The sequence below is a fragment of the Drosophila simulans genome, chromosome 2L (genome assembly GCF_016746395.2).
Source record: "Drosophila simulans strain w501 chromosome 2L, Prin_Dsim_3.1, whole genome shotgun sequence".
Lineage (NCBI taxonomy): Eukaryota > Metazoa > Arthropoda > Insecta > Diptera > Drosophilidae > Drosophila > Drosophila simulans.
The window spans coordinates 19151372-19171696 of record NC_052520.2 but is presented as its reverse complement, the minus strand read 5'-3'; the positions used below and the strand labels follow the sequence as shown (position 1 = coordinate 19171696).

Genomic DNA, 20325 nt, shown 5'->3' with positions numbered 1-20325 from the left:
GTACTAAAAAAATGAAAAAACATAAAATTAATGCTGAGCTCAGTGAACCATTTTCGGGTGAACTTTTGCAAAACAAGCCAAAAAAAAAGAAGATCCCATTCGGCGATTCGCGACGTGATCTTCAGAGCTCTTAACTCGAATCGGCCGCTTATAATGACCTATTAAGTCGCGCTGGCCTTACGAGTGCCCGACTATTCCGACCGACCTATGTATATATCTTGATAACTATAACTTTGTCGTACATATGTGCAATGCACGCAGTGCATAAAAGGGGCGGCTATAAAACGATTTGACAAGCAGCTTTGTATTTTCAGTCTTCAAACGCGACCCAAGCTCACTAGGTACACATATCGGAGTCGAAAGGGAGTTCCGAAGGATTTCCACTGTACCAGCCAACTATTTGTGGATTAGCCGATTTTCAAATCAAGCAAGGTGAGTGTGTTATTGGATCCCCCATATATATATGTAGAGTGTTTCTGTTTTATAAGAGTGCATTTCTGAGCGTGTTGGACTAGTGACTATTCAAATATCTTAGCCAGATCACCAGCACTATCATTAGGTAGTTACGTTCAGCCGCTATTTGCGAGGCCTCACTGTCCGTCCGCGTTTTTCGCATTGCCTTTTGCTCATTACTGTTGCATGCATTCCCTTTCGCACTCGTCGCGTCGCTCGAGAATTTCAGACAAAGTTCAGTAACTCGCCGACGACATTGACCCATTTAGCCACCGATGCTCCCGAGTCGAGCAGCCTGAATAAAGAAATATTAATTTATTTACACACGCTGCCATTTGCATGTGCATTCCGGTTTAGTTGTATGTAACTTGTGTTTGTTCAATCTGCATCGCCATGACCACTGCATCTGCGATGAGGTGCCTGCCCTCTGAATTCCCACTTGGTGAGCAATAGCGAAGTCTGCCTAACCCCATTAATCGTATATTTATTGCAAGTACTATACTATATGCATTTCCTTAGAATTATCTCCCCTCGAATAAAATTATTTTCTATATATGTACGTATGTATGTACATATGATAATGCGCGTGCCTACAGTTGCTAGAAAAATTATACACCAGTTAAAAACTTTTTAGTCGCAGATACAGTTGTGCTATTAATTGAAAGTCACGATTAGTTCGAGAAAGAGTGTTGAAAAAGGTATTCAAAAAATAAATAATTAAAAAACATTAACACTTTTTGCAATGCCTTTTGATATACCATCTAAATTGTTTGGACACAAAGCGAGTATTCATGTAACAATCCATTTGTTCGATGTCAGTAATGCTTACTTTTTTCATCTCTTGAGTAAGGTCAAAGCACTTTTGCTTTTGCACCGCCATTGTCACGTTCTTCAAAAGCAGGTTTCTCATGCAGGGTTTTTTACCCGCTTTTTGCAAAAACAAAAAAACCGAAGGGCGAAGGTTGACATTGCAATGGGTCGTAACCCTAGAATTACTCATGCAACTCGCTTGTAGCTTTTTCCACAGCACATACTCGCAGCTTTGTACCACCCAGTTTTCGTCAGCATCCGCTTCGAGATGGCCAACAAAAATAGACCAAAAGACCGAAACTGGCCGTAATGAAATCGAGAGTATCATCGCAACGTAAATCCATATCCATGAATGGCCGAAGTCTTCGCACGTGCGATCGTGCGATTGAACCGATTTGTCCAAAACCGGGCGGGAACCATTTGCTGTCCACAACGCAGAGGGTGCTCGCTTTGGGACGTGTTAATTATACCAAATATGCCTGGCTTTACACATGGGGCTGAGAAAGTAGGGAAATATGATATGAATTCATAAGGTGCGAACTTATGATCTTAAATCTATATATATGATCTATAAATACTTGGAGATGGTTCCAAGTGTCCTATTCTTGCGATTTCCACCCTTCGGACAGGCCCACCAACTTCAATTGACCGAATGCTATTGTGGTGACCCCAGGTGTAGGTTCGGCGAACAGGTGTAAGCACTAATCGGCGTGGAGCTGGGCAGCATTGAAACCGGATGGCTTCGCACGGGCACGGGGCTTCAGGGTCGCGATGGGAAATGCCTATGCCAAGGGTTTTTCGAGAGCCCAGTAGTACTGTGGGCGATTACCAGAAGAAAACCCGAATAAATTAGGCAAGTCCAAGTTGAAAGCGAAACTGAAACCGGCTTGAGGTGGCGGTGGCATCATTTCCCAATGACGATGCACCCAGACCCAGTAAAGCTCACTCGCTCTCCCTGGGCAAACTCCATGTGTCTCTCTATCTAGCGACTCCTCGCTCTTGCGAGGCACGTGAATGTCATGCTCAAGTTCAGATTCAGCTGGTGCTGATCACATAATGGCACAAGTTGTTTCATATAATATCATTATATGGTCTTCCACCATCTCTAGTGCAACCAAGCAAGAAAATGTTTAAAGATGTGTTTCAGTTGAAATAACTTATGTTTTGTTGCATTAAAGTACGATAGTTAAGGGACCCCCTTATAGCAGAAGTAGTTACTGTCGGGAAACAAACCCACTTGGCAGCACTGGCGCCTCCATCGACGACACCCACTCTCTTGACGCTCCGCTCACAATTCCAGTTTTAATTCTTGGCCTGGCATAAAATCTCGACTCGCGCTTTTGGCCGCAACAGTTTCATCTGGGCTTTCGGCTCCGTTGCACGCGTCACTCGCAGCTGGTTTTTTGGGCCGTCTTTGCGGAATACTGTTAGCCATTATACCATTATAGCCTTTAAGTTTCGGCCAAACTCGTTTCGGTCGTGTTGTGTTGTGTTGTGTTGTGATCCGTGTGTACTATTTAAGATCTCGTATTTTCCCAGACACAACATTAGCGATTCAGTAGACTCTTGTGTATCATTCATGAATGCAAAAACAGACGATACCTCAAGCATATCACCTGGCCCATCTAGCCGAAATTGGTAGCAATTTTCAATGTCAGCGCTTCGGATGCTAATCTCATAGTCTTTTGTTTCGAGTCAGCTACTTTGTGGCGTTAATTTTCGATTTGATGGGAAGTGTACTGCGCTAATTTCCGATTTGATGGGAAATCTAGTGTGCTAATTTCTGATATCCAACTGCCCCACTGTATGAGCTCGCAGACCCTGGCTCCTCATCTCGCAATTTGAAACCTGCCTAACTGGAATTGCGTTCAAGTAGAACGCGTCAAGTGCCTCCAGAATTCAGTTCAAGGCTCCTAACGTTATTTTCTGATCTTCGAAGAATTGCATTATCTTCGCGAATCTGTGGGCTCTTCTTCCGTTTTAAGCAATTTGCGAATGTCAAGGTGAAGGTCGGCCAGGTGATCAATAAATAAATAAATACATATATGGATATGTATAGCCGATCATCGCGGGGAAGTCTAGAAACTCGATGCAGTTGAGCCGGTTCCGAGTCGCTAATAAATTGAAATCTCTACGCTTTTTTCTTCTTATAAATAGAGGGCACAATTTTGCATTTGGCAAACTGAAAACAGAAAAAGCACATAGCTTAATATAATCGCAGAATAATTTCAGTTAAGCCAGAGCAGCAACAATTGCAAAATGAGTAAGTAGTAATTGTCAAGTATGGCAACTAATTGGCAATCGATGTCAGTTAGCTCAAGTTATTTAGTTGGACGAAGTTCCAAGTGCGCTCAGTGCGAAGCCCGCAGCCCCAGCTCAAAGTACAGAAGCTGTCGCTAATCGAACCCCAACTGCTTCCCTTCCAGGAGTACCCACCATGCTGTCGTACATCGACCAACTGCCCACGCTCCAGGTGGGCGACTACACGCTCCAGTTCGAGTTGGGCGAGCCGACTGCCCAGGGCAAGGAGGTGGCCATCAAGGAGCTGCGCGAAACGCCCGAGCGCCAGAAGGAGGCCGCCAAGGAGCTGGCCCGTCTTCTAGAGGGTGAGTTATGATCAGGAATGGTCTTACTGCTAGCTTAGCATGGAGTTTTACTTTAAGACAATATCATACATTAACCACTTGAGTTAATACTGTTATTAAAACTCACGTGAAAGTCATTGAAACTACATTACATCAGGTTGAAGCATATATATATATAATATCATATGATATGCATTTTACTAAACTCTTTTCATTATATATATCTGAGGAAACCCCAAAAGCTGATAATTCCCACTTGCAACCATGCATGCAGTTATAATCACATTTAAGTTTTCTCTAAAGTACTTGAACTACCTATCTAAAACTTGAGTTAATAAGACTTAAGTTACTTAGCCTGCATCCAATAATTTACCCGATCGCTCGGTTTCAATTCCAAATCCATTTGTACACCAGGTTCGAACGAATAGTTCTATATCATTAGTTGGCGACTTCGTGTCACTAATAACAAGTTGGGGTTAAAAGCAGCGCGCCCTCGAGAGGATTGGTTGGTTGCATAACACTCGCACAATAGTTACAAATTACGATTGCTTTTTAATTTCCACCTTATGGCTGGATCAGCCTAATGCCAGTGGTTTAGTGACTTTTAAGAATTAAGACTATTGGAGGTGAGGTCGATTAATATTAGCGATATGCTTCCAGCGGAGACGGACTTGCTGTACCCCAAGGGAAACGAGGAGTGGCTGATCAGATACCTGCGGCCCTGCAAGTATTACCCGGAAAGTGCCCGGGATCTGGTGAGTCTTGTGTGGCAGCCCAGTTGGTTGTGTTACTAATTGCATATATTCTGAATATGGAACAGATTAAGCGGTACTACGCCTTCAAGGTGAAGCACGCGGATGTGTACACCGACCTGAAGCCATCGAACGAGGCCAACATCTTCAAGCACAACATCCTCACCGTCTTCCCCAACCGAGATCAACTGGGTCGCCGCATTTTGGTCCTCGAACTGGGCAGTAAGTACACTGAAAAAAGGATACTTCACTATATTAGCTGTTGAGTGCAAAGATCTCTATCTTCCGAGTAAAGTTTACTCCAGTTAGGATGCAGCTTTACCTCTCATTTGAAGTTTCATAGTGGCACATTGAACAGATCCTGGATTAATCTTTCGTAATCCCCGCTTACAGAGCGCTGGAAGCACAAGCAGGTCACCCTGGATGAGGTGTTCAAGGGAGCTGTGCTCTTCCTGGAGGCGGCCATGCTGGAGCCGGAAACGCAGATCTGCGGAGCAGTTGTGATCTTCGACATGGATGGCCTCAGTCTACAGCAAACGTGGCAGTTTACGCCTCCGTTCGCCAAGCGCATTGTGGACTGGCTGCAGGACTCGGTGCCGCTCCGGATCAAGGCCATTCACATCGTGAACCAGCCGAAGATCTTCCAGGTGGTCTTCGCCCTGTTCAAGCCCTTCCTCAAGGAGAAGCTGCGCAGCAGGATCATCTTCCACGGCACCGATCGCGAGTCCCTGCACAAGTACATGTCGCCCAAGTGCCTGCCAGCCGCCTACGGAGGATTCCGGGAGGCCAGCCGCATCGACAGTGACCAGTGGTACCAGCTGCTGCTCAAGTGCGACACCGAGTTCGACACCATCAACTCGTACGGCTACAAGAAGAAGTGATCTGTGGCCACCGGCCAGGTGCTGCTCGTGATAATCAACTCCACTCGTTTCCACACGTCTTCACATTAAGCCCAAGTGGAGCGTTATAGTTAAGCACTCGATCTACCATACGCTTGTCCTGTTAGTGAGTAGCGCCTAGAGTTTGCCTTAGTCTTAACCAGGATCGGAGTGTCGATCGCAGCCAGAAGAAGTGTTATACCTACATGCATATTATTTTAATCCGGGGTAAGCGTATTTATATCATTTTACTATTGTACATTAAACCAATTGTTGAAATATAAACATACTTTGTAAACAAACACGTGCGGTATTCATATTTATTCGTTTGTTCCCAGCTTTCATATCAGATAAATACACTTAAGGCACTCCCAAGTTATGCAATATATCAGACTAAAGTGTAGTTAGTACATTCTGATTGCCTTATGAGTAGTATATTAGACACCTAAAGCTCGCTTTCCTCCAAATACTTGGTTATGGTAAAGCCTTATACGATTGTTTAACCATTAAGAGTATTCATACCGCATATATTCGATACGGTACATAACAAAATAATAACTTAGAGAGATGTATTACTGCATATGAATCCAATATTCTAATAGCATAGCTAGTAAAAATGGAGATCCTATTCTCGACAGTGAAGCTAGCTCATAGTTAACTCGCTGTGAAGCATAGTTCCCTTAGAATATCAACCACAACGAGGCAATCCACTCTACAGCCATCAACATTGGGTGGTTGCTTTTGGGTCTGTGGCTCCTGCCCCTCCGCGAACTGGAATGCATTGAATCTGAAGGTCGACCCGGCGGGGTGAGTGGTTAAATTAAGCGTAAGTTCCCTGACAGCTCCTTTCTGTCTGCTCATAGCCGATAATTGGTGGCTGGCGCCTTACTGGCGTTGCGCTTCTGGCCGAACACTTTCTTGCCCGGACTTTGCATGGCGGCATCATCGCCATCCCCGTCCTGCCCACCGCCGCCGCCGCCTCCTCCGCCCGTGCAACAGATGCGACGCTGCACCAAGCGAATGGGGCGGGTGAGGTCGATGGTGTCGCCGTGCTGGCGCAGCTCCGCCTCGGCCACGCACTCCATGTGCCGCCACTGGCGAAGGCCAAGGACGAAGGCATCCGTCACATTGGTGGCCGCCTTCGAGGACGTCTCGATGTGGCAGGCCACCTTCTGCTCCGCGCACCACTGCTGCACTGTGTCGGAGTTCACCTGTCGCTTCTGCGCCGGAATGTCGTTCTATAATTGGAAAGAATTAACCTTTTAAACTCAAGATGAATGTTCTGCAGGCATAGCTCACCTTATTTCCCACCACGATGAATGGAAACTTGTCCTGGTCCACATCTGCGTAGTTAAGGAACTCATTGCGCCACACACCCAATCCCTTCAAGCTGTCCCGGTCGTCGAGTGCGTAGCAGAGCAGGCAGATGTCCGATCCCCTGTAGAACGGGGTGCGTAGAGCCCGGAATCGCTCCTGGCCAGCGGTGTCCCATATCTAGTTTGGGGAAATTCCAATTAAGGCAATGCATCAATTAAGTTTGATTGAATTGGCGATTCAAATTGGCGCTCAATTAAAATTTGCATTCGATTAGAAACTCACAAACTCACTGAGAAACAAACACTTTCGCGGTTTGAAAACCTGTGGAGTGTTTGCATGCCTGACTCACTTAGATCAACACGTTTACTGCCATTTCTTGTGTGTTAATTAAATATTTAGTTTTTAACTGATAAGGAGGTGGTGATAAGCAATTTGCTCAGGAAATAGTTCGTTCTGAATCTGAATTTGGTCAGTGTGTAAAGGCTACGAGTAGCATGCATACTTTAAATATTTATTTTAAACTTTTATTTATACTTTTATCACTAACAATGGATATTTTAAACTCCTATATCTTATGTAAACACCTTTGGCCTCTAAAACCCATGGGTAGAATAACCTGTTTAGGGTGTGAGTGCTGCCCATGGTAACTAAATGACTCCATTCATATACATATATAGGTTGTGCAAAAAACACCCCAGTGATTCCAGGCTTTTTTGCAGCACTGGGAAATCCGCTTTTGGCCAAGTTCTTCCTCGGCCCAGCGAACTGTGAACTAACAGCTTGGAGTCCAGCAAACTATGCGAGATTCCCGCGGGATTAGTCATATGTATATCAGTCCACGTTCCACTTCCTACTATATAATGCATCTGCTGGTTCAATTAGAATCATTATTCCGATTTGCGACACCTTGGCTGCATTTTGCTTACTCACTGAGACGCGCTGCATATTCATGAGTTTTCCGAGCTTGGCGAACTGTGAAAATCATTTAGTTCGATACTTTCGAAGACAACAGCCCGAATAAAATGGAAAACATCAGCGATGCGGATGAGATTGAGCGGGGAAACCGCGTCGGCGGATGAAACAAAGTCTCTCACTTGTTTGCCGAATGGCGAAACTGTCATTATTGTTATTATTTCAGTTTTTTGTTTCTGCAATGCCATTCCGTTCTCAACGCTAATTGAGTAGAAATCTAATGCCCATATGTGTGTGTGAGTGGGCATGGGGCAGATGGAACAGATTCCCCTATAATGTAGGTACAGCTACAGTGGAAGAAACTACCAGATTAATTGGTTGCACATATTCATTTTCATAATTTCAAATGCAAGACTCAAGAAATTGTCACTAAAATAATACTTTTCTCTATTATACAAGTGTTTTAGAGAGGTCAAAAATGACTGATGCATAGTCAATAATAATAGTTAAGGTTGCCATGTTTGGATGATTTAAGTTGTTAGCACTTCTGTTTTTACCCTGTTTAACTTACTAAACTTCCACTGTGCCGCGAATGTAAGGGAATGGAAAACAAGGCTTAATCGTTGTGTAGTTTTCGAGTGTTTGCATCAACAAAATGCCGGTGGATCGGTCAGTGGAGCCCACAACCAGGCGAGGGGGAATAGATCAGGTGGAGACTTAAGTGGAATACACATGAAGGAAATACGCTTGGCCAACTGTTGCATTCACCAAAAGAATTGCAAAAGTTCTGCGGCCTTGCCGCAATATCGGTATTACTATTACTCGGCCAGTAGTTCGATTGCATAACAGTCATAGTCATAGTCTTCACCTGCAGAGTGTAGCGCTCCCCATCGACGACTATGTCCTTGTTCATGAACTCCACGCCGATGGTGTGGAAGTTGTTCTCCTCGTAGCGATTGGCGACGAAGCGGGTGAGCAGGGCGGACTTGCCCACGCCCCCGTCGCCCAGTATGACGACCTTCAGCAGCTTGGACTTCTGCGGCGGCCGCATGTTCGTCATGGTGCCTGCGTTTGTTTGTTCTTGCAGTTAAGCCCGGCAACAGCAGTGGCTAGATTTCTTCGGCCTTTTCTCACTGCGCAGCTTGGATGACTGCCGGCCGCAGTGAGTTTTCGACTTAATTGCACTCACGATTCCCGAGCGATTAGCAGGCGCACATACAGAATAGCACTCTCCGAGTGTTGTTAACAACGATTATAATTCGTTTTTTTGTTTAAATAAATCGAAATGGGCAGCTCAATCGAAATTCGCGCCGTGCAGCAGGTCCAATTGGATTGGCAGTCAGCTGACAACTAACAGACCGGGCCTTCGGCCTAACATTATGCTAAGCTCGTCGTTAACAGAGCGTTAATGTAGGGTGACCACAGTTTGCTTAACAGCGTTACTACATAGCTGTTAACTTTGAATAAAAACGAAAATCCGTTAAAAAATTCTATAAAATTTTTAATTCGTTATTATAAATGTTTATTGACTTAATCACAATAATAAATTAGACTTAGCCCTTGATCACTGCAATTGGGCGCATCTTAATGCACTTTTTGCTGATGCCAGCTGCGTGGCAGGTGTCGACCACATCGGTCACGTCCTTGTAAGATTCGGGTGCCTCCTCCATGACCAGCTTGGGCGAGGCCACGCGTATGGCGATGCCCAACTGGTCCAGCTTGTCCAGCACATCCTTGTAGTCCAGATTGCGCCTGGATTTGGCGCGAGATAGTGCGCGACCCTAAAGATTCAAGAAGTTATGAGTCTGGTGAACAGGAAAAAACGAGATTTGTGTACTCACCGCTCCGTGACAGGTGCTACCGAACGTCTCCTGCATACCCTGCTCCGTTCCGGTCAGCACGTAACTGCAAGTGCCCATGGTTCCACCGACGAGGACAGGCTGCCCGGTAAGCTGATAGTCCACTGGGATCAGGGGATGGTGTGGCGGGAAGGCGCGCGTGGAGCCCTTGCGGTGAACCAACAGCTTCCGCTCCTTGCCGTCTACCATGTGGTTCTCCACCTTGGCAATATTGTGCGAAACGTCATAGATAACGTGCATGTCGAGATCATCGGGAGTGGTGTTGAACATCTTGGCAAACGCCTGGCGGGTGAGGAATGTCATGGAGCTGCGATTGACCCAGGCAAAGTTCGCAGCCGCCGCCATGGCCTTCAAGTAGTCCTGTCCCTCCACCGAATTGATCCTGGCGCAGGCCAGCTGCCGGTCATTGGTCTCGATCTTGTCCCGCTTCATGGCCTTCTCCATCTGGACTAGGGCGTCGGTAGCGACCTGGTGGCCGAAGCCACGGCTGCCCGAGTGAATCATCACCACCACCTGGCCCTTCTCCTCGATGCCCATCTTGGAGGCGCTCCACTTGTCGTAGATTTCGTCCACCACCTGGATCTCGGCGTAGTGATTGCCCGCACCCAGGGTGCCCAGCTGGGGCAGCCCTCGCTTCTTGGCCCGCATGCTCACCTTGGCGGGATCGGCGTTCAGCATGCGGCCGTACTCCTCGCAATGCTCCTTGTCCTCCGCCCACACGTAGCCCTCGCGCAGCGACCAGTCCATGCCCATTTCGAGGGCCTCCTCCAGATCACGGGCATTCATGGGTATGATGCCCTTGGAGCCCACACCCACGGGTATGTGATCGAACAGAGACTGCGCCAGTTGCTCCTTCACGGGCTGCACATCCTTCTCGTACAGATTCGTGCGCAGCAGACGCACGCCACAGTTGATGTCGAAGCCCACGCCGCCGGGACTCACAACGGACAGCGGATCGTTCATGTCGAAAGCGGCCATGTTCCCGATGGCGAATCCGTAGCCGGAATGAATGTCGGGCAGTCCAATGGACCTGCCCACGATGCCCGGCAGCGCGGCCACATTGGCTATCTGCTTGACGCCGGGCAGGAAGCCACCCACTGCGCCCGGGCGACAGGAGTTCTTCAGCTCCTCCAGCATCAGGCGCTCCAGCCGGCTGTTCACATAGAAGCACCCCTCCACATTCATGTTCGGCTGGAAGCCCTTCTTGATGCGCCAGCAGTGGTCGCTCACCTTCTCCAGGTACTTGAGCTCATCGTTGTACGGACGCACCACCATCCTGACTCTCCGGTCGTTTTTTTTGCCAACCAATCGCTTTTTTTTAGCTATTTATTTATAAGATCGCTATTTCACAAGTTTTTTATTTCTGAATTGCATGCCGGCTATAAATATTTGGCAGCGATACTATCGCAGTGTGCGATGTGGAAAATACCAAACTTAAAGCGGTTCGAAAAATACCGCTTTTACACTTGGAAACCAACTGTCAAATATCGTAAGCAAAATTTATTTATATAAATTAAATTAAAATGCTAACAAATGCTTAATTATCCTGCTAACATATTTATGTGGTACGTTTGCATTGTGCAAAGTATGCTGCCTAGTCAATCGGTGCAAAAGCAAGCAGTTAAAACCAAGCAGTATTCCCTCTAACGGAAATTTAAAATTAAAATCAAGTTGCACGCAAGAATTATAAACTGAAATTATGGCAAACGAGAAAGTAAATTCTGTAGAAAAGAAGTGCTTTTTGGTTGTACATTTGTTAGAGTGTATATTTTAAATGCATTCGCAATCTCTTGCATACTAAAAGACAAAAATATTTACAAAAAGAGTGAGTTCATATCAAATATAAAATCCAATTCCACTGAGATCTCTGCAAAATGCGCCACATGTGCTCAGGCGTTCTGGAAGTACTCATTATAGCACTTATAGTAGTTCTGTATGTAAGCAGGCGGGCCATATATCTTGAAATCTCCTTTGATCAGGTCACTGACGAGGAAGCTCAGGTTCGGGCACAGCCGGGTCAGATTCTCGGGGGAAAAGCCCATGGAGCCCAAGGTGGTTAGGTGGATGAGCTTCAGGGATGGCAATCTGTTGAGTACGTGCGGCTGCAGATAGGAATCACCCGTCTGATTGTCAATGTGGAGTAGAGCGAGCGCCTTCAGCTTATCTGCCGATTGCAAGAGCTGTGCTATCTGGTAGTCTCGCACATCGCAGTGACGCATGTCCAGAAATAGCAGCGACGGAACCACCTGGCCCACAGTGCCCACTATCTCCGCCGACCACTTGGCATGGTCCAACTTCAGGGCCCTAATCCTGCGGCTCTCGGCGGCCCCTTGGCACAGTGGCCTCAGGTACCGGAGTACGGCCTCGTCCTTGGTGGAGTAGCCCACGTTGATGTGCAGGCTGTTCAGCTGGCCACCCAGCTTAGTCAGGAAATCTTCCTGGAGAGCAGGCGGCTGCCTCATGCTGAACCTCAAGTCCCTGAATCGATGCAGTTGTCTCTCGATGGCGCCTCCAAAACAGGGAATTTCATCGTAGAGCGGCGCTAGGTCCTCTAAACTCAAATAGCCAAATATAATATCCAAACAATCGTCATTCAGTTGCAGCAAGTCCATTTTTCACTAAAAAAAACACAATAATGAATTGTAGTAATCACATTTATTTGTGCAGGCACTAGCCTTAAACTTCAGATTGAGTTAGCTACTAGGGTAATTATAATTCAGGTTGTCAAGATAATGGGATTGTAATAAAGATAAAGAACAAAGATAGCTAAGTAAATGAGGAATGTTTTCTCTTCAAATTAAAGTTTATTCAACGATCTCATTCGGTAAAATCCTTCAATGGTATCAGTTAACTCAAGCCCCACTTCGGTGACCCAATCTTCGACTTAAATCTAATTTGTAAGCTTGGCAAGAACAATTTCCTTATAACTACATATATCAAAGTATTTTGTAGGCTACGCTTCTCTAAATGGGCGTCAGCTCGGCCAGAGTTTCGGCAATGGAGCTGTCCCGGAATCGCCCGATCCTCAGGGCGTACGAAATGGCGTGCGCCACATAGCTCTGCTCGTGGACGCCGTGGAACAAGTAGGACATGGCGCCATCCGCGTGAATCGTTACATCCGAGCCACCGTGCAGATTCTCGTCCGTGTTGATTGCTGCCTGTTGGGTGTACTCCCAGGCGGTAATATCGTCAGCAGTTGGATCCCTGCGGTTCTGCGTTTGGGGATCCACCTGGAATCCCTGATAGCTGGTGCCATAGGTCAGTGTGGTGTACGGTGTCCCTTCTGTCTTCGAGTTTCCCGCCAAGCCGAGTATGCTGGATCCCCGATCGGGATGACCATTGATGGTCAGACTGTGTGAGTGATCGGCGGTCACAATGACCAGGGTTTCGTCCAGGCGATCCGTTGTTTTGAGGAAGGAAAGAGTGGACTCAACGGCTGCGTTAAGTTCAAGTACCTCATTCAGCGCCTTTCGAGCGTTTCCCCTGTGATGTGCTTGGTCGATTAGACCGGCTTCCACCACGAGCAGAAACCCCTTATCACTGTTTCCCAGGACCTCCAGCGCCTTGAGGGTCATATTGGACAGCGAGGGCATGCCGGCGTCACTGCGATCCCGTTCGTGGTCGTACATTAGGTGTCCATTGGCGAAAATACCAAGTACGTAGTCAACATCCTGGCCATTGAGATTCCACAGTTCACGGTTGTTTTGAACAACAGCATGTGACACGCCCTCGTCCTCTTTCTTTTGCCTCCAATCCCGGATGAGATCTCGTCCATCCTTCGACTGGCCGGCCCAAGTGTCCAGGGGATCGCCTGCTGAACCGGTGACATCTGAGACCAGCATCTGACGACCACCGCCCATGATTACGTTTATGCTCTGACCCGTCGGCTGTTCGATCAGCTGGCGAGCTATGTCCATACATCCCTGGCCCTGAGCCTCGGCTGGCATTCCGCTCTCACACTCCCATCGGCGGTCCGGCACGTGGGCGTAGAGGGCAGCCGGAGTGGCATGCGTCACCCGGGTCGTGGTCACGAAACCCGTTCGCATTCCGTCCACCTGGGCCCACTTGAGGATCGTCTGAACGTGGTGGTCCTCCTTCAGGGATGCGGTGCAGTTTCCCAGCGGTACATTCGCATCGACTCCTCCCGTTTCGTAGTTCACCTTCACTCCGCCAAAGAGAGCTGTGGCCGTGGAGAACGAGTCCGGTACTTGCTTGTCGGCACAGTAGGTCTTCAGCAGTCCCATGTCCGGAAACTTCTCCCAACGCAGGAGTCCCTCCTCCTTGACTCCGAGTATCCGTGCGGCTGTCACCGTGTTCGGACCCATTCCATCGCCCACGAACAGAATCACGTTCTTGGCTCGCCGGCGATTGAACTGCCTGGAAACGGCCTTCTGGAGCTCATCGATTCCCTGATCGTACCACCCCTGCTGCTCCTTGGGCAGATCTACGGGCCAGTAGCTCACCGTCTCCATGTCGCCCACATCGCCGGACATGCCATAGTGCACCACGAAGCCAATGCACATGGCGGTTATCAGGAGGGCCGAGAAAACCACGGATATGAGGAAGAGCCTGGATCTGAACCATTTCGTCTGCTGCACCGGATTGCTCTGGTCATTGCCCTGTAAGCTACCTATTTCCACCGTCTCCTTGGCGCTGGGGTCCTCCAAATTGTTCAGCTGCACCTCCGTCATGTCCACATCGCTGAGTTTTCGGGACTTTTGGCTATTTATCGGCGTTCCACTTCGCTTTTCCATTTCTCATTAACGTCTGGATCGGCCTAATCTCTACACAGACTGAAAATGCGAGATATATTGCAGATTGTTAACTAATCATTGTTTACCACAGATAAAAGGCACTTTATAGACAGAAAGACGTGACTACCATTGATATGCGATGTTTTCGGTTGACTTTAAAGTGGGAGAAAAGTTATTTGAGGATATAAGTTCATCTCAGATGATAAAGCCAATATATTATAATATATATAGATTAAACCCTAAGTGTAACAGTACAAATACAAATAGTTATTAAACAGTTTACACATGTAATAATTTCTCATCCCCGTTACTTTAACATGGAAACACTGTAGCGCTAAAATTATTCTGTTATTTTCGTACTTTTTCGTGGGAACAGCTGTGGGTGAATGTTTATGTTTCACAGAACACAAGGTAATATGATTTGTATACGATTTGAATGCCGCTCACTAACGAGAATTCCAGTTGGAACACCTACCCACTTTCCAACAGTTAGTTTTAAACCGTTTTTTGGTATTATCTACAGCGGTAAGTTGATGAGTATTTTAGTTAAGTTTACCACTTGATTTCCTTCTCGTTCGGTGCGATAGTTCCAACTGCTATCGATAGCCAATCAGCTGTTCGCTCTCTCCAGTTGAGCGAGCGTGCGCTTGTGTTTGTGTGTGTGCCTGCGTCCGTGTACGTGCTCCAATGTTTTTTTTTGTATTGTTTATGACCGCCGCCGCTCCAAAATTAAAGTGATTCATATATAAAACTCGTCTCCAACTCGCGGCGAAATCCACCGATACTCGCCATTCGGTCGCTGGCAACAGCTTAAAATTATTCTCCGGCCAACTCCGCGCTTTTCAGTTGCGGGTGAACAGGAAAATAAAGTGTTTGCGTGGACTTGTCGCTCTTCGCTTCCAATCAGCATCAATTAAAAAACGCGTGTGCTTGTGCCAAATAAATCCAGAAAACTGAGCATTCCACTTGGACAAGAGCGGAAAACCACACGCACACTAACGCACACAGGGCGGAAAAACAACAACAAGAACTCATCGCCATGGACGATTTGGGTAAGTGGTGGTCCACTTTTCCTCGGGGAAAAGTGACTTGCTCAAGCGGAGCATTCCGCAGCATAAACCGTGTGACGTAGACAAAAGCCACAAAGATAATGCTGCGACTTCAAGGTCAGTCGCTAATTGGAGTTAATTAACATGCAGCTGAGGATTCTGACGTTGGCCGCCAGGTGGCGACACAGGAAGTCGGAAATCTTACGCTTGAATTATTTTCGCTTACAGTGAGAAGTGGCTAAAACGTACCTCACGTGTTGAATGGCAACGTGTGTTCTGTGTATCTTTTTAATTACTAATCCGTTATTCACTTCTATTTTAAGAAACTGTTATTAAGTAAAAAAGTGGTTAGTGATCTACAGTCATTGACTGAACCTAAAACGTATGTTATTTGCTCAATTTATTTCCCAATATACAAAAATATTTATTTTTGCATATTTCTTGATAACCAATATTTACTGTTTTCGAAACACTTATCGTTAGCATACAAGCATTAATCACGATTAAAAATGACTGTGTTACGTGCCTTAAAATTCTTGGTGGTGTATTTCAAGTGCTCGTCTTATCTTTGAACCCATTCATTTGTACATAGGTCCACACCTACATATGTACATAGATATGTGCAAAATGCACAAATAAATGAATGAGCTTTTAACTCGGGAAGTGGCTATTGTGATAGCTGTGGCCCGATTTGTGCATTCCTTGCACATTTATGAATAATCCTGGAATCGAACATAAAAGCATCGCGCTCAGCACTTCCAGTGTGAGATCATTTACAATTCTGGAAAGCAAGGAGGGTGTGGTTTTTTGAAGTTCGAAACCCTTGTACTCATGTGAATGATTTGATCTGAGAGAGTCAGCTTAATCAGCCGGGCTGTATTTGCTTTCTTCGCTGCTCGTTTTAGTGCTCTTTTAGTCTCCATCAGCGAAATAAAAGTTGTGTTGTCTTACTTTATTTTCTTTATGACACAATTCTTCGCTGTTTACGGAATGTCTGCTGATAAAAATATAAAAGTAAAGCAAAACGAAATCTGCAGCCAACTCTTCGTGTCCAGACATTCTTAAGAAATGACTAAAGGCCAGGTCACTAACACTTATGAATAATTCCAGCTGACTTGCACTACACCTACGCACAGTGGTCTAAGACCACACTAAAATGTGCTTATCTGCTGGGCTAGTAGAATTCTACATCTTAAGAAACTCTCATATAGAACTTTTGCTAAATCAAGTTAAATAATATCGTAGTTTAAGTTTGAGATCTTTACATCTCAGCATAAATATTCTGCCCTCGAAGCTTTACTTTAATTGTGTCAATCAGATCGCACAGGAAGTAGAGGCTTCAGCTCCAACTTCATCTTGATCTTCTCCAGCAACTCAGTTGCATCAATCTTGCTTTGCAGCCATTAGTGAGTGCGCGCCCACTTCATCGCCCACTCGACACGCAATGTCTTCTGTTCGTGTTGCGTGTGCGCACTGTAACAGCAATGCCGGATGATCTGTCGAGATCGGTTAGGTCTGTCTGGGCATTGAGCGTCGATGGCGTTTTCCGCCGAGGGGAGCACTCCAACTGCAGAGCAATGATCGCTTATGGTTACGGGGAAAGGTCCGCACAGTGGGACGAAAGGTTCAAAAGTTTTGTAAATCACATTTCTTCCTTTCTGTGATCGATCAATGTATATCACCGTTTTCATGATCATGAAAGTATCTTATTTATCTTCTATGTTTTATGACTCTTGTTTGTCGATAAACAATTGTAAAGCCTAAGCAGATGTTAAGTAATAAGCATTTCCCACATGAGTGTCACAGAAGAATTTTATTTTTACCCATTTTGACTGTCATTTTATGAAACATTTAAGCTTGCGGTTTCGTATTGTCTGTACAATTTAAGATAGTGACTTTGAAATGAAAGTCCAAAAATGTTTTGATATTGGTTGCCTTTGACTCACGTTTTTGTTTGTTTTTTTGTTCGTCAGCAACGAAGGGGTGGCTTTTCTTGGCAGCTGGCCCACTGTTCACACACCCAAAGGAAAGCTCCAATCGGGCGACAATATTTTCGTCCGCTCTGCTTTCCTTTCGCTGTGCCTCCCACTTGCGGTCGAAATGCTCAGCCGCAGGCCGCAAGCCAAAATGAAAAGCCACTCCAAGTGAAAAGCGACGTGGTGGGGCAAAATGATGCTCTTTCTCTCTTTTAACTAGCTCTCTTGGCACTGAGAATAACATTAATGGTTGTTTACTCAGAAGCAACAAGCTGTAACCGCTGATATATACATTTTAAACATTCCTAGTTACTTTAGACACAGACTCTATTTAGAAGGTAGGCTAATGTTTTGAGTATACAATGCCTATCCATACATCTAAGAAGATTTTTCACAGTGCAGTTTGTTTACCAGCTCTCAAACACCGCGCTCTCTTGCTCCCACGCTCTCCAAGAGCAGCCGCGAGAGTAGGAGCGCTCGTCTAGTGGAACCCGAGCATCGGGTCCCCCCTTTGGATTTCAGTCGATTGCGACGCTTTTACTGAATCGCGAGCGCAGCGCGTGTGTGTCGGAGTCTCTCGATTGCGGTCTCGCAACGGCGTCCTACGATCTCTGGGATTAATATATAGAATATGTGACAACACACTGCCAAAGGTGCAGGCAAAAATGCACAGATAACGCGATAGAATATATAAGAAACAAAGCCAAATCAAAACAAAAGGCAACCGAAAAGTGTTTAACGGCGGGAAAAAGTTGATGAAAAATCAGTGGAATCGTGTTAGTGGCAAGTTGGAGCGTGGGAAATTGTTTACTTCTGCAGCAAAAAAGTTGACAAACATCATGAGATATCTAGCACCAAGATAAACGATAAAGCAGGAATGCCAGAAGCAGTTAGCTAAAAAAAATAATATAATATAATAAGCTGGCCAAGATTTATGGATCCGTGTCACTCGCCTTAAGATTCCACTAACTCTTGGCAAATCTTTTCGGCGCGTTGCTCGCAAAACATTTCAATTTCATTAGCATTTCCACTAATTATGGAACTAATTATCAACGGACAAGACATTCGAATATATGACTTATTTGCCCAGATCTGGCAGAGCATAGAATTTTGGTTAGCCCCATTAATTTTCGCCTCGGGGCCGCGAACGGATTAAAATCGTGGGTGTTGAGATGGAAATTAATTCGGTATTTCTGTGTTTTTCTGGAGGGAAATGCCCGAAATAGCCAAACGAACATAACAAAGCAGGCAGCAAAAGCAATTAAAATGTGCCCACTTAATCTATTAAAATTATGACATTTTTCACATATTTCAAGCAATCGAAGCCAAGTGCATTCTCACAAGTGGGGGCAGGGGGTGGGTAACTTCCTTCCCCTTCCCCACGCAAAAGTATCTCGAGTTACGACAGCAGATGGAAATGCTGGAGAATGATGTAAACTGGGCTGACATAGTGCACACAAATGAATATTTTGTTGTTCTTGCGTTCTGCACTTACGAGAATCGCTTTCGTTTTCCTTTTCGTTTTCCCCCCAATATTTTGTATCTCGCAGATACGCTCAGTGGATGCCATTTGTTTACGACCAGACAGCTGCTGTCTTTGTCTCGCCCTGCGCGATCTGAGACCTCTAACTAAGTATCTACAGATCACTGATCTCTGGATTATTTGGGTTTCAAAGCTCGTTTTAAGCCCCAACTACTTAGCACCTCTGGAATCTCCATCTTCGCAATTCATAGTGCAGTGAGTTCATCGACAGGTTTGAGTTCGATTTTCGTTTGCTCAGTGTTTTGTTCCTTGTTTCTGTTCTTCCAACTGGAAACAAGATTCTTATCGCCCAGCCATAAGAATTCAATTAGAGTGTGTTGTTTCGATTGCCAGAGAAAGATGAGTGGCTTCGATAGATTTCGAAATCGTTAATTGTTGCCAGCGAGTTGATGTGCAATTAAAACATTTGGGGTAGATTCATTGCTCACAAATAATCGATTGTTTGCAATCGATAAATATAACCAATTAAGCTTACATTGAGCCAATCGAAAGGCTTTGATATTTAATTCCAGAAAAGCCTTTAATCTGCTGACCCAATATAGGGACTATATCTTATCAAGACCCCAAATGTCAGTGGGCGATAGCTCGTCGCTTTTTCCCGCAACTATTACAGAAGTGGAATGTGAAAAGCACGCACAGTTTACAGCGGCATAAATTGGCCAAGTTTATTGAAAGACCCGGCTAAAGGCCACTAACCGGTGGAGAGATCGGTATCACCCACACTTTTCCGTTTGGCCACGCATTGCGTTTTCACCTTAGCGCCTTCGGCAAGGTCAACACTCGCATTCACACACATTTTATCTACTTACTAATAAAATATTTATATTGAGATCGCTAGGAATTTCCTGCGAAATAAACACGAGATCGTGCCTTTGACTTTTGAATATACTCGAGAACAATTTCGGCCCGACGTCATTCCCAAATGGACTGAGTAATGCCTCAGGTGTGGAGGTAAATGGATTTGGATTTGGACTTGGATATAGCCAAGACCTGGAAGGAAAGTGTGATTTTTTTTCCTATTTGCCCTTCCTTTTGGCAACGATCTGCGGAAATCTCTCGTATTTTCAATTAATTTCGCCCGATTTTCCCAGTTTAGCCTCCCTTCGTTAGACGACGAAACGTCGCCTTTGATTTGCTAGAAATGTTTTTTTTTTTATTTTTCTTTTGGATATTTTTAGTTGGCGATCATTGGTGTTGACGTAATTTGGCAACCTTGATTCCCCGTTCCCTTCTCGATTTTTGGCCCGACTCGCTTTGTGTTGGTCGGTGAATTTATGTTTATTATTTTTTACCTTTTTCCAATGTGTCGTTATTTGTTTGGAACGAAAATCTAAAATGTGGCCTGCATGTTCGTTTTGGTATTTTTATGGTTCCATAAATCTGTCTTTATAGACCGTTTGGCTCAACTAAATCTACAGGCCATCGTAAATTGAGTTA

At 45.6% G+C, this 20325-nt stretch overlaps 5 protein-coding genes across 12 annotated transcripts; 1 reads left to right on the top strand and 4 right to left on the bottom strand.

The window, feature by feature from the left end:
- The first annotated feature begins 674 nt into the window (after positions 1-674).
- LOC6732812 (alpha-tocopherol transfer protein-like) lies at positions 675-5780 on the top strand. Of its 2 annotated transcripts, XM_016178075.3 has the most exons (6): positions 2583-2689; positions 3421-3526; positions 3690-3869; positions 4509-4603; positions 4669-4822; positions 4994-5780. In XM_016178075.3, the coding sequence occupies exons 2-6, from the start codon at positions 3523-3525 to the stop codon at positions 5479-5481; spliced, it is 921 nt and encodes a 306-aa protein (XP_016025538.1). In that variant the 5' UTR covers positions 2583-2689; positions 3421-3522; the 3' UTR covers positions 5482-5780. The 2 variants fall into 2 exon arrangements, with proteins under 2 accessions (XP_002079925.1, XP_016025538.1); XM_002079889.4 differs by lacking the exons at positions 2583-2689; positions 3421-3526 and adding an exon at positions 675-895.
- On the bottom strand, positions 5766-9068 carry LOC6732811 (ras-related protein Rab-9B). Of its 2 annotated transcripts, none has more exons than XM_002079888.4 (3): positions 8576-9068; positions 6778-6972; positions 5766-6716 (listed from the first exon to the last, which is right to left on the bottom strand). In XM_002079888.4, exons 1-3 carry the CDS (start codon positions 8765-8767, stop codon positions 6336-6338), a joined length of 768 nt encoding a protein of 255 aa, XP_002079924.1. In that variant the 5' UTR covers positions 8768-9068; the 3' UTR covers positions 5766-6335. The 2 variants fall into 2 exon arrangements, with proteins under 2 accessions (XP_002079924.1, XP_039154286.1); XM_039298352.2 differs by lacking the exon at positions 8576-9068 and adding an exon at positions 7726-7904.
- A 119-nt stretch (positions 9069-9187) lies between these two features.
- Positions 9188-10963, bottom strand: LOC6732810 (RNA-splicing ligase RtcB homolog). The gene is made up of 2 exons (XM_002079887.4): positions 9549-10963; positions 9188-9488 (listed from the first exon to the last, which is right to left on the bottom strand). Exons 1-2 carry the CDS (start codon positions 10839-10841, stop codon positions 9261-9263), a joined length of 1521 nt encoding a protein of 506 aa, XP_002079923.2. The 5' UTR covers positions 10842-10963; the 3' UTR covers positions 9188-9260.
- Positions 10964-11330: 367 nt separating this feature from the next.
- On the bottom strand, positions 11331-17448 carry LOC6732809. 2 transcript variants are annotated; one of them, XM_016180385.3, is made up of 2 exons: positions 17316-17448; positions 11331-12184 (listed from the first exon to the last, which is right to left on the bottom strand). In XM_016180385.3, the coding sequence occupies exon 2, from the start codon at positions 12176-12178 to the stop codon at positions 11456-11458; it is 723 nt and encodes a 240-aa protein (XP_016025527.1). In that variant the 5' UTR covers positions 12179-12184; positions 17316-17448; the 3' UTR covers positions 11331-11455. The 2 variants fall into 2 exon arrangements, with proteins under 2 accessions (XP_016025527.1, XP_016025530.1); XM_016180388.3 differs by lacking the exon at positions 17316-17448 and adding an exon at positions 14877-15000.
- Positions 12203-17447, bottom strand: LOC6732808 (alkaline phosphatase). Of its 5 annotated transcripts, none has more exons than XM_016180383.3 (2): positions 17316-17447; positions 12203-14359 (listed from the first exon to the last, which is right to left on the bottom strand). In XM_016180383.3, exon 2 carries the CDS (start codon positions 14318-14320, stop codon positions 12530-12532), a length of 1791 nt encoding a protein of 596 aa, XP_016025535.1. In that variant the 5' UTR covers positions 14321-14359; positions 17316-17447; the 3' UTR covers positions 12203-12529. The 5 variants fall into 5 exon arrangements, with proteins under 5 accessions (XP_016025535.1, XP_016025534.1, XP_044779558.1 ...); XM_016180382.3 differs by lacking the exon at positions 17316-17447 and adding an exon at positions 14877-15015; XM_044923623.1 differs by lacking the exon at positions 17316-17447 and adding an exon at positions 14796-14905.
- Positions 17449-20325: the final 2877 nt, after the last annotated feature.

Excerpts from the sequence above, each read along its gene's own strand:
- LOC6732811 (XM_002079888.4), bottom strand. The coding sequence starts at position 8,767 with ATGACGAACATGCGGCCGCCGCAGAAGTCCAAGCTGCTGAAGGTCGTC. Across the intron at positions 6,973-8,575 it reads GGGAGCGCTACACTCTGCAG|ATATGGGACACCGCTGGCCA; the intron begins GTGAAGACTATG and ends TCCCCAAACTAG. Across the intron at positions 6,717-6,777 it reads TCATCGTGGTGGGAAATAAG|AACGACATTCCGGCGCAGAA; the intron begins GTGAGCTATGCC and ends TTCCAATTATAG.
- LOC6732809 (XM_016180385.3), bottom strand. The coding sequence starts at position 12,178 with ATGGACTTGCTGCAACTGAATGACGATTGTTTGGATATTATATTTGGC.
- LOC6732812 (XM_002079889.4), top strand. The coding sequence starts at position 847 with ATGACCACTGCATCTGCGATGAGGTGCCTGCCCTCTGAATTCCCACTT. Across the intron at positions 3,870-4,508 it reads GCTGGCCCGTCTTCTAGAGG|CGGAGACGGACTTGCTGTAC; the intron begins GTGAGTTATGAT and ends ATATGCTTCCAG. Across the intron at positions 4,823-4,993 it reads TTTGGTCCTCGAACTGGGCA|AGCGCTGGAAGCACAAGCAG; the intron begins GTAAGTACACTG and ends CCCCGCTTACAG.
- LOC6732810 (XM_002079887.4), bottom strand. The coding sequence starts at position 10,841 with ATGGTGGTGCGTCCGTACAACGATGAGCTCAAGTACCTGGAGAAGGTG. Across the intron at positions 9,489-9,548 it reads GTAGCACCTGTCACGGAGCG|GGTCGCGCACTATCTCGCGC; the intron begins GTGAGTACACAA and ends TTGAATCTTTAG.
- LOC6732808 (XM_016180383.3), bottom strand. The coding sequence starts at position 14,320 with ATGGAAAAGCGAAGTGGAACGCCGATAAATAGCCAAAAGTCCCGAAAA.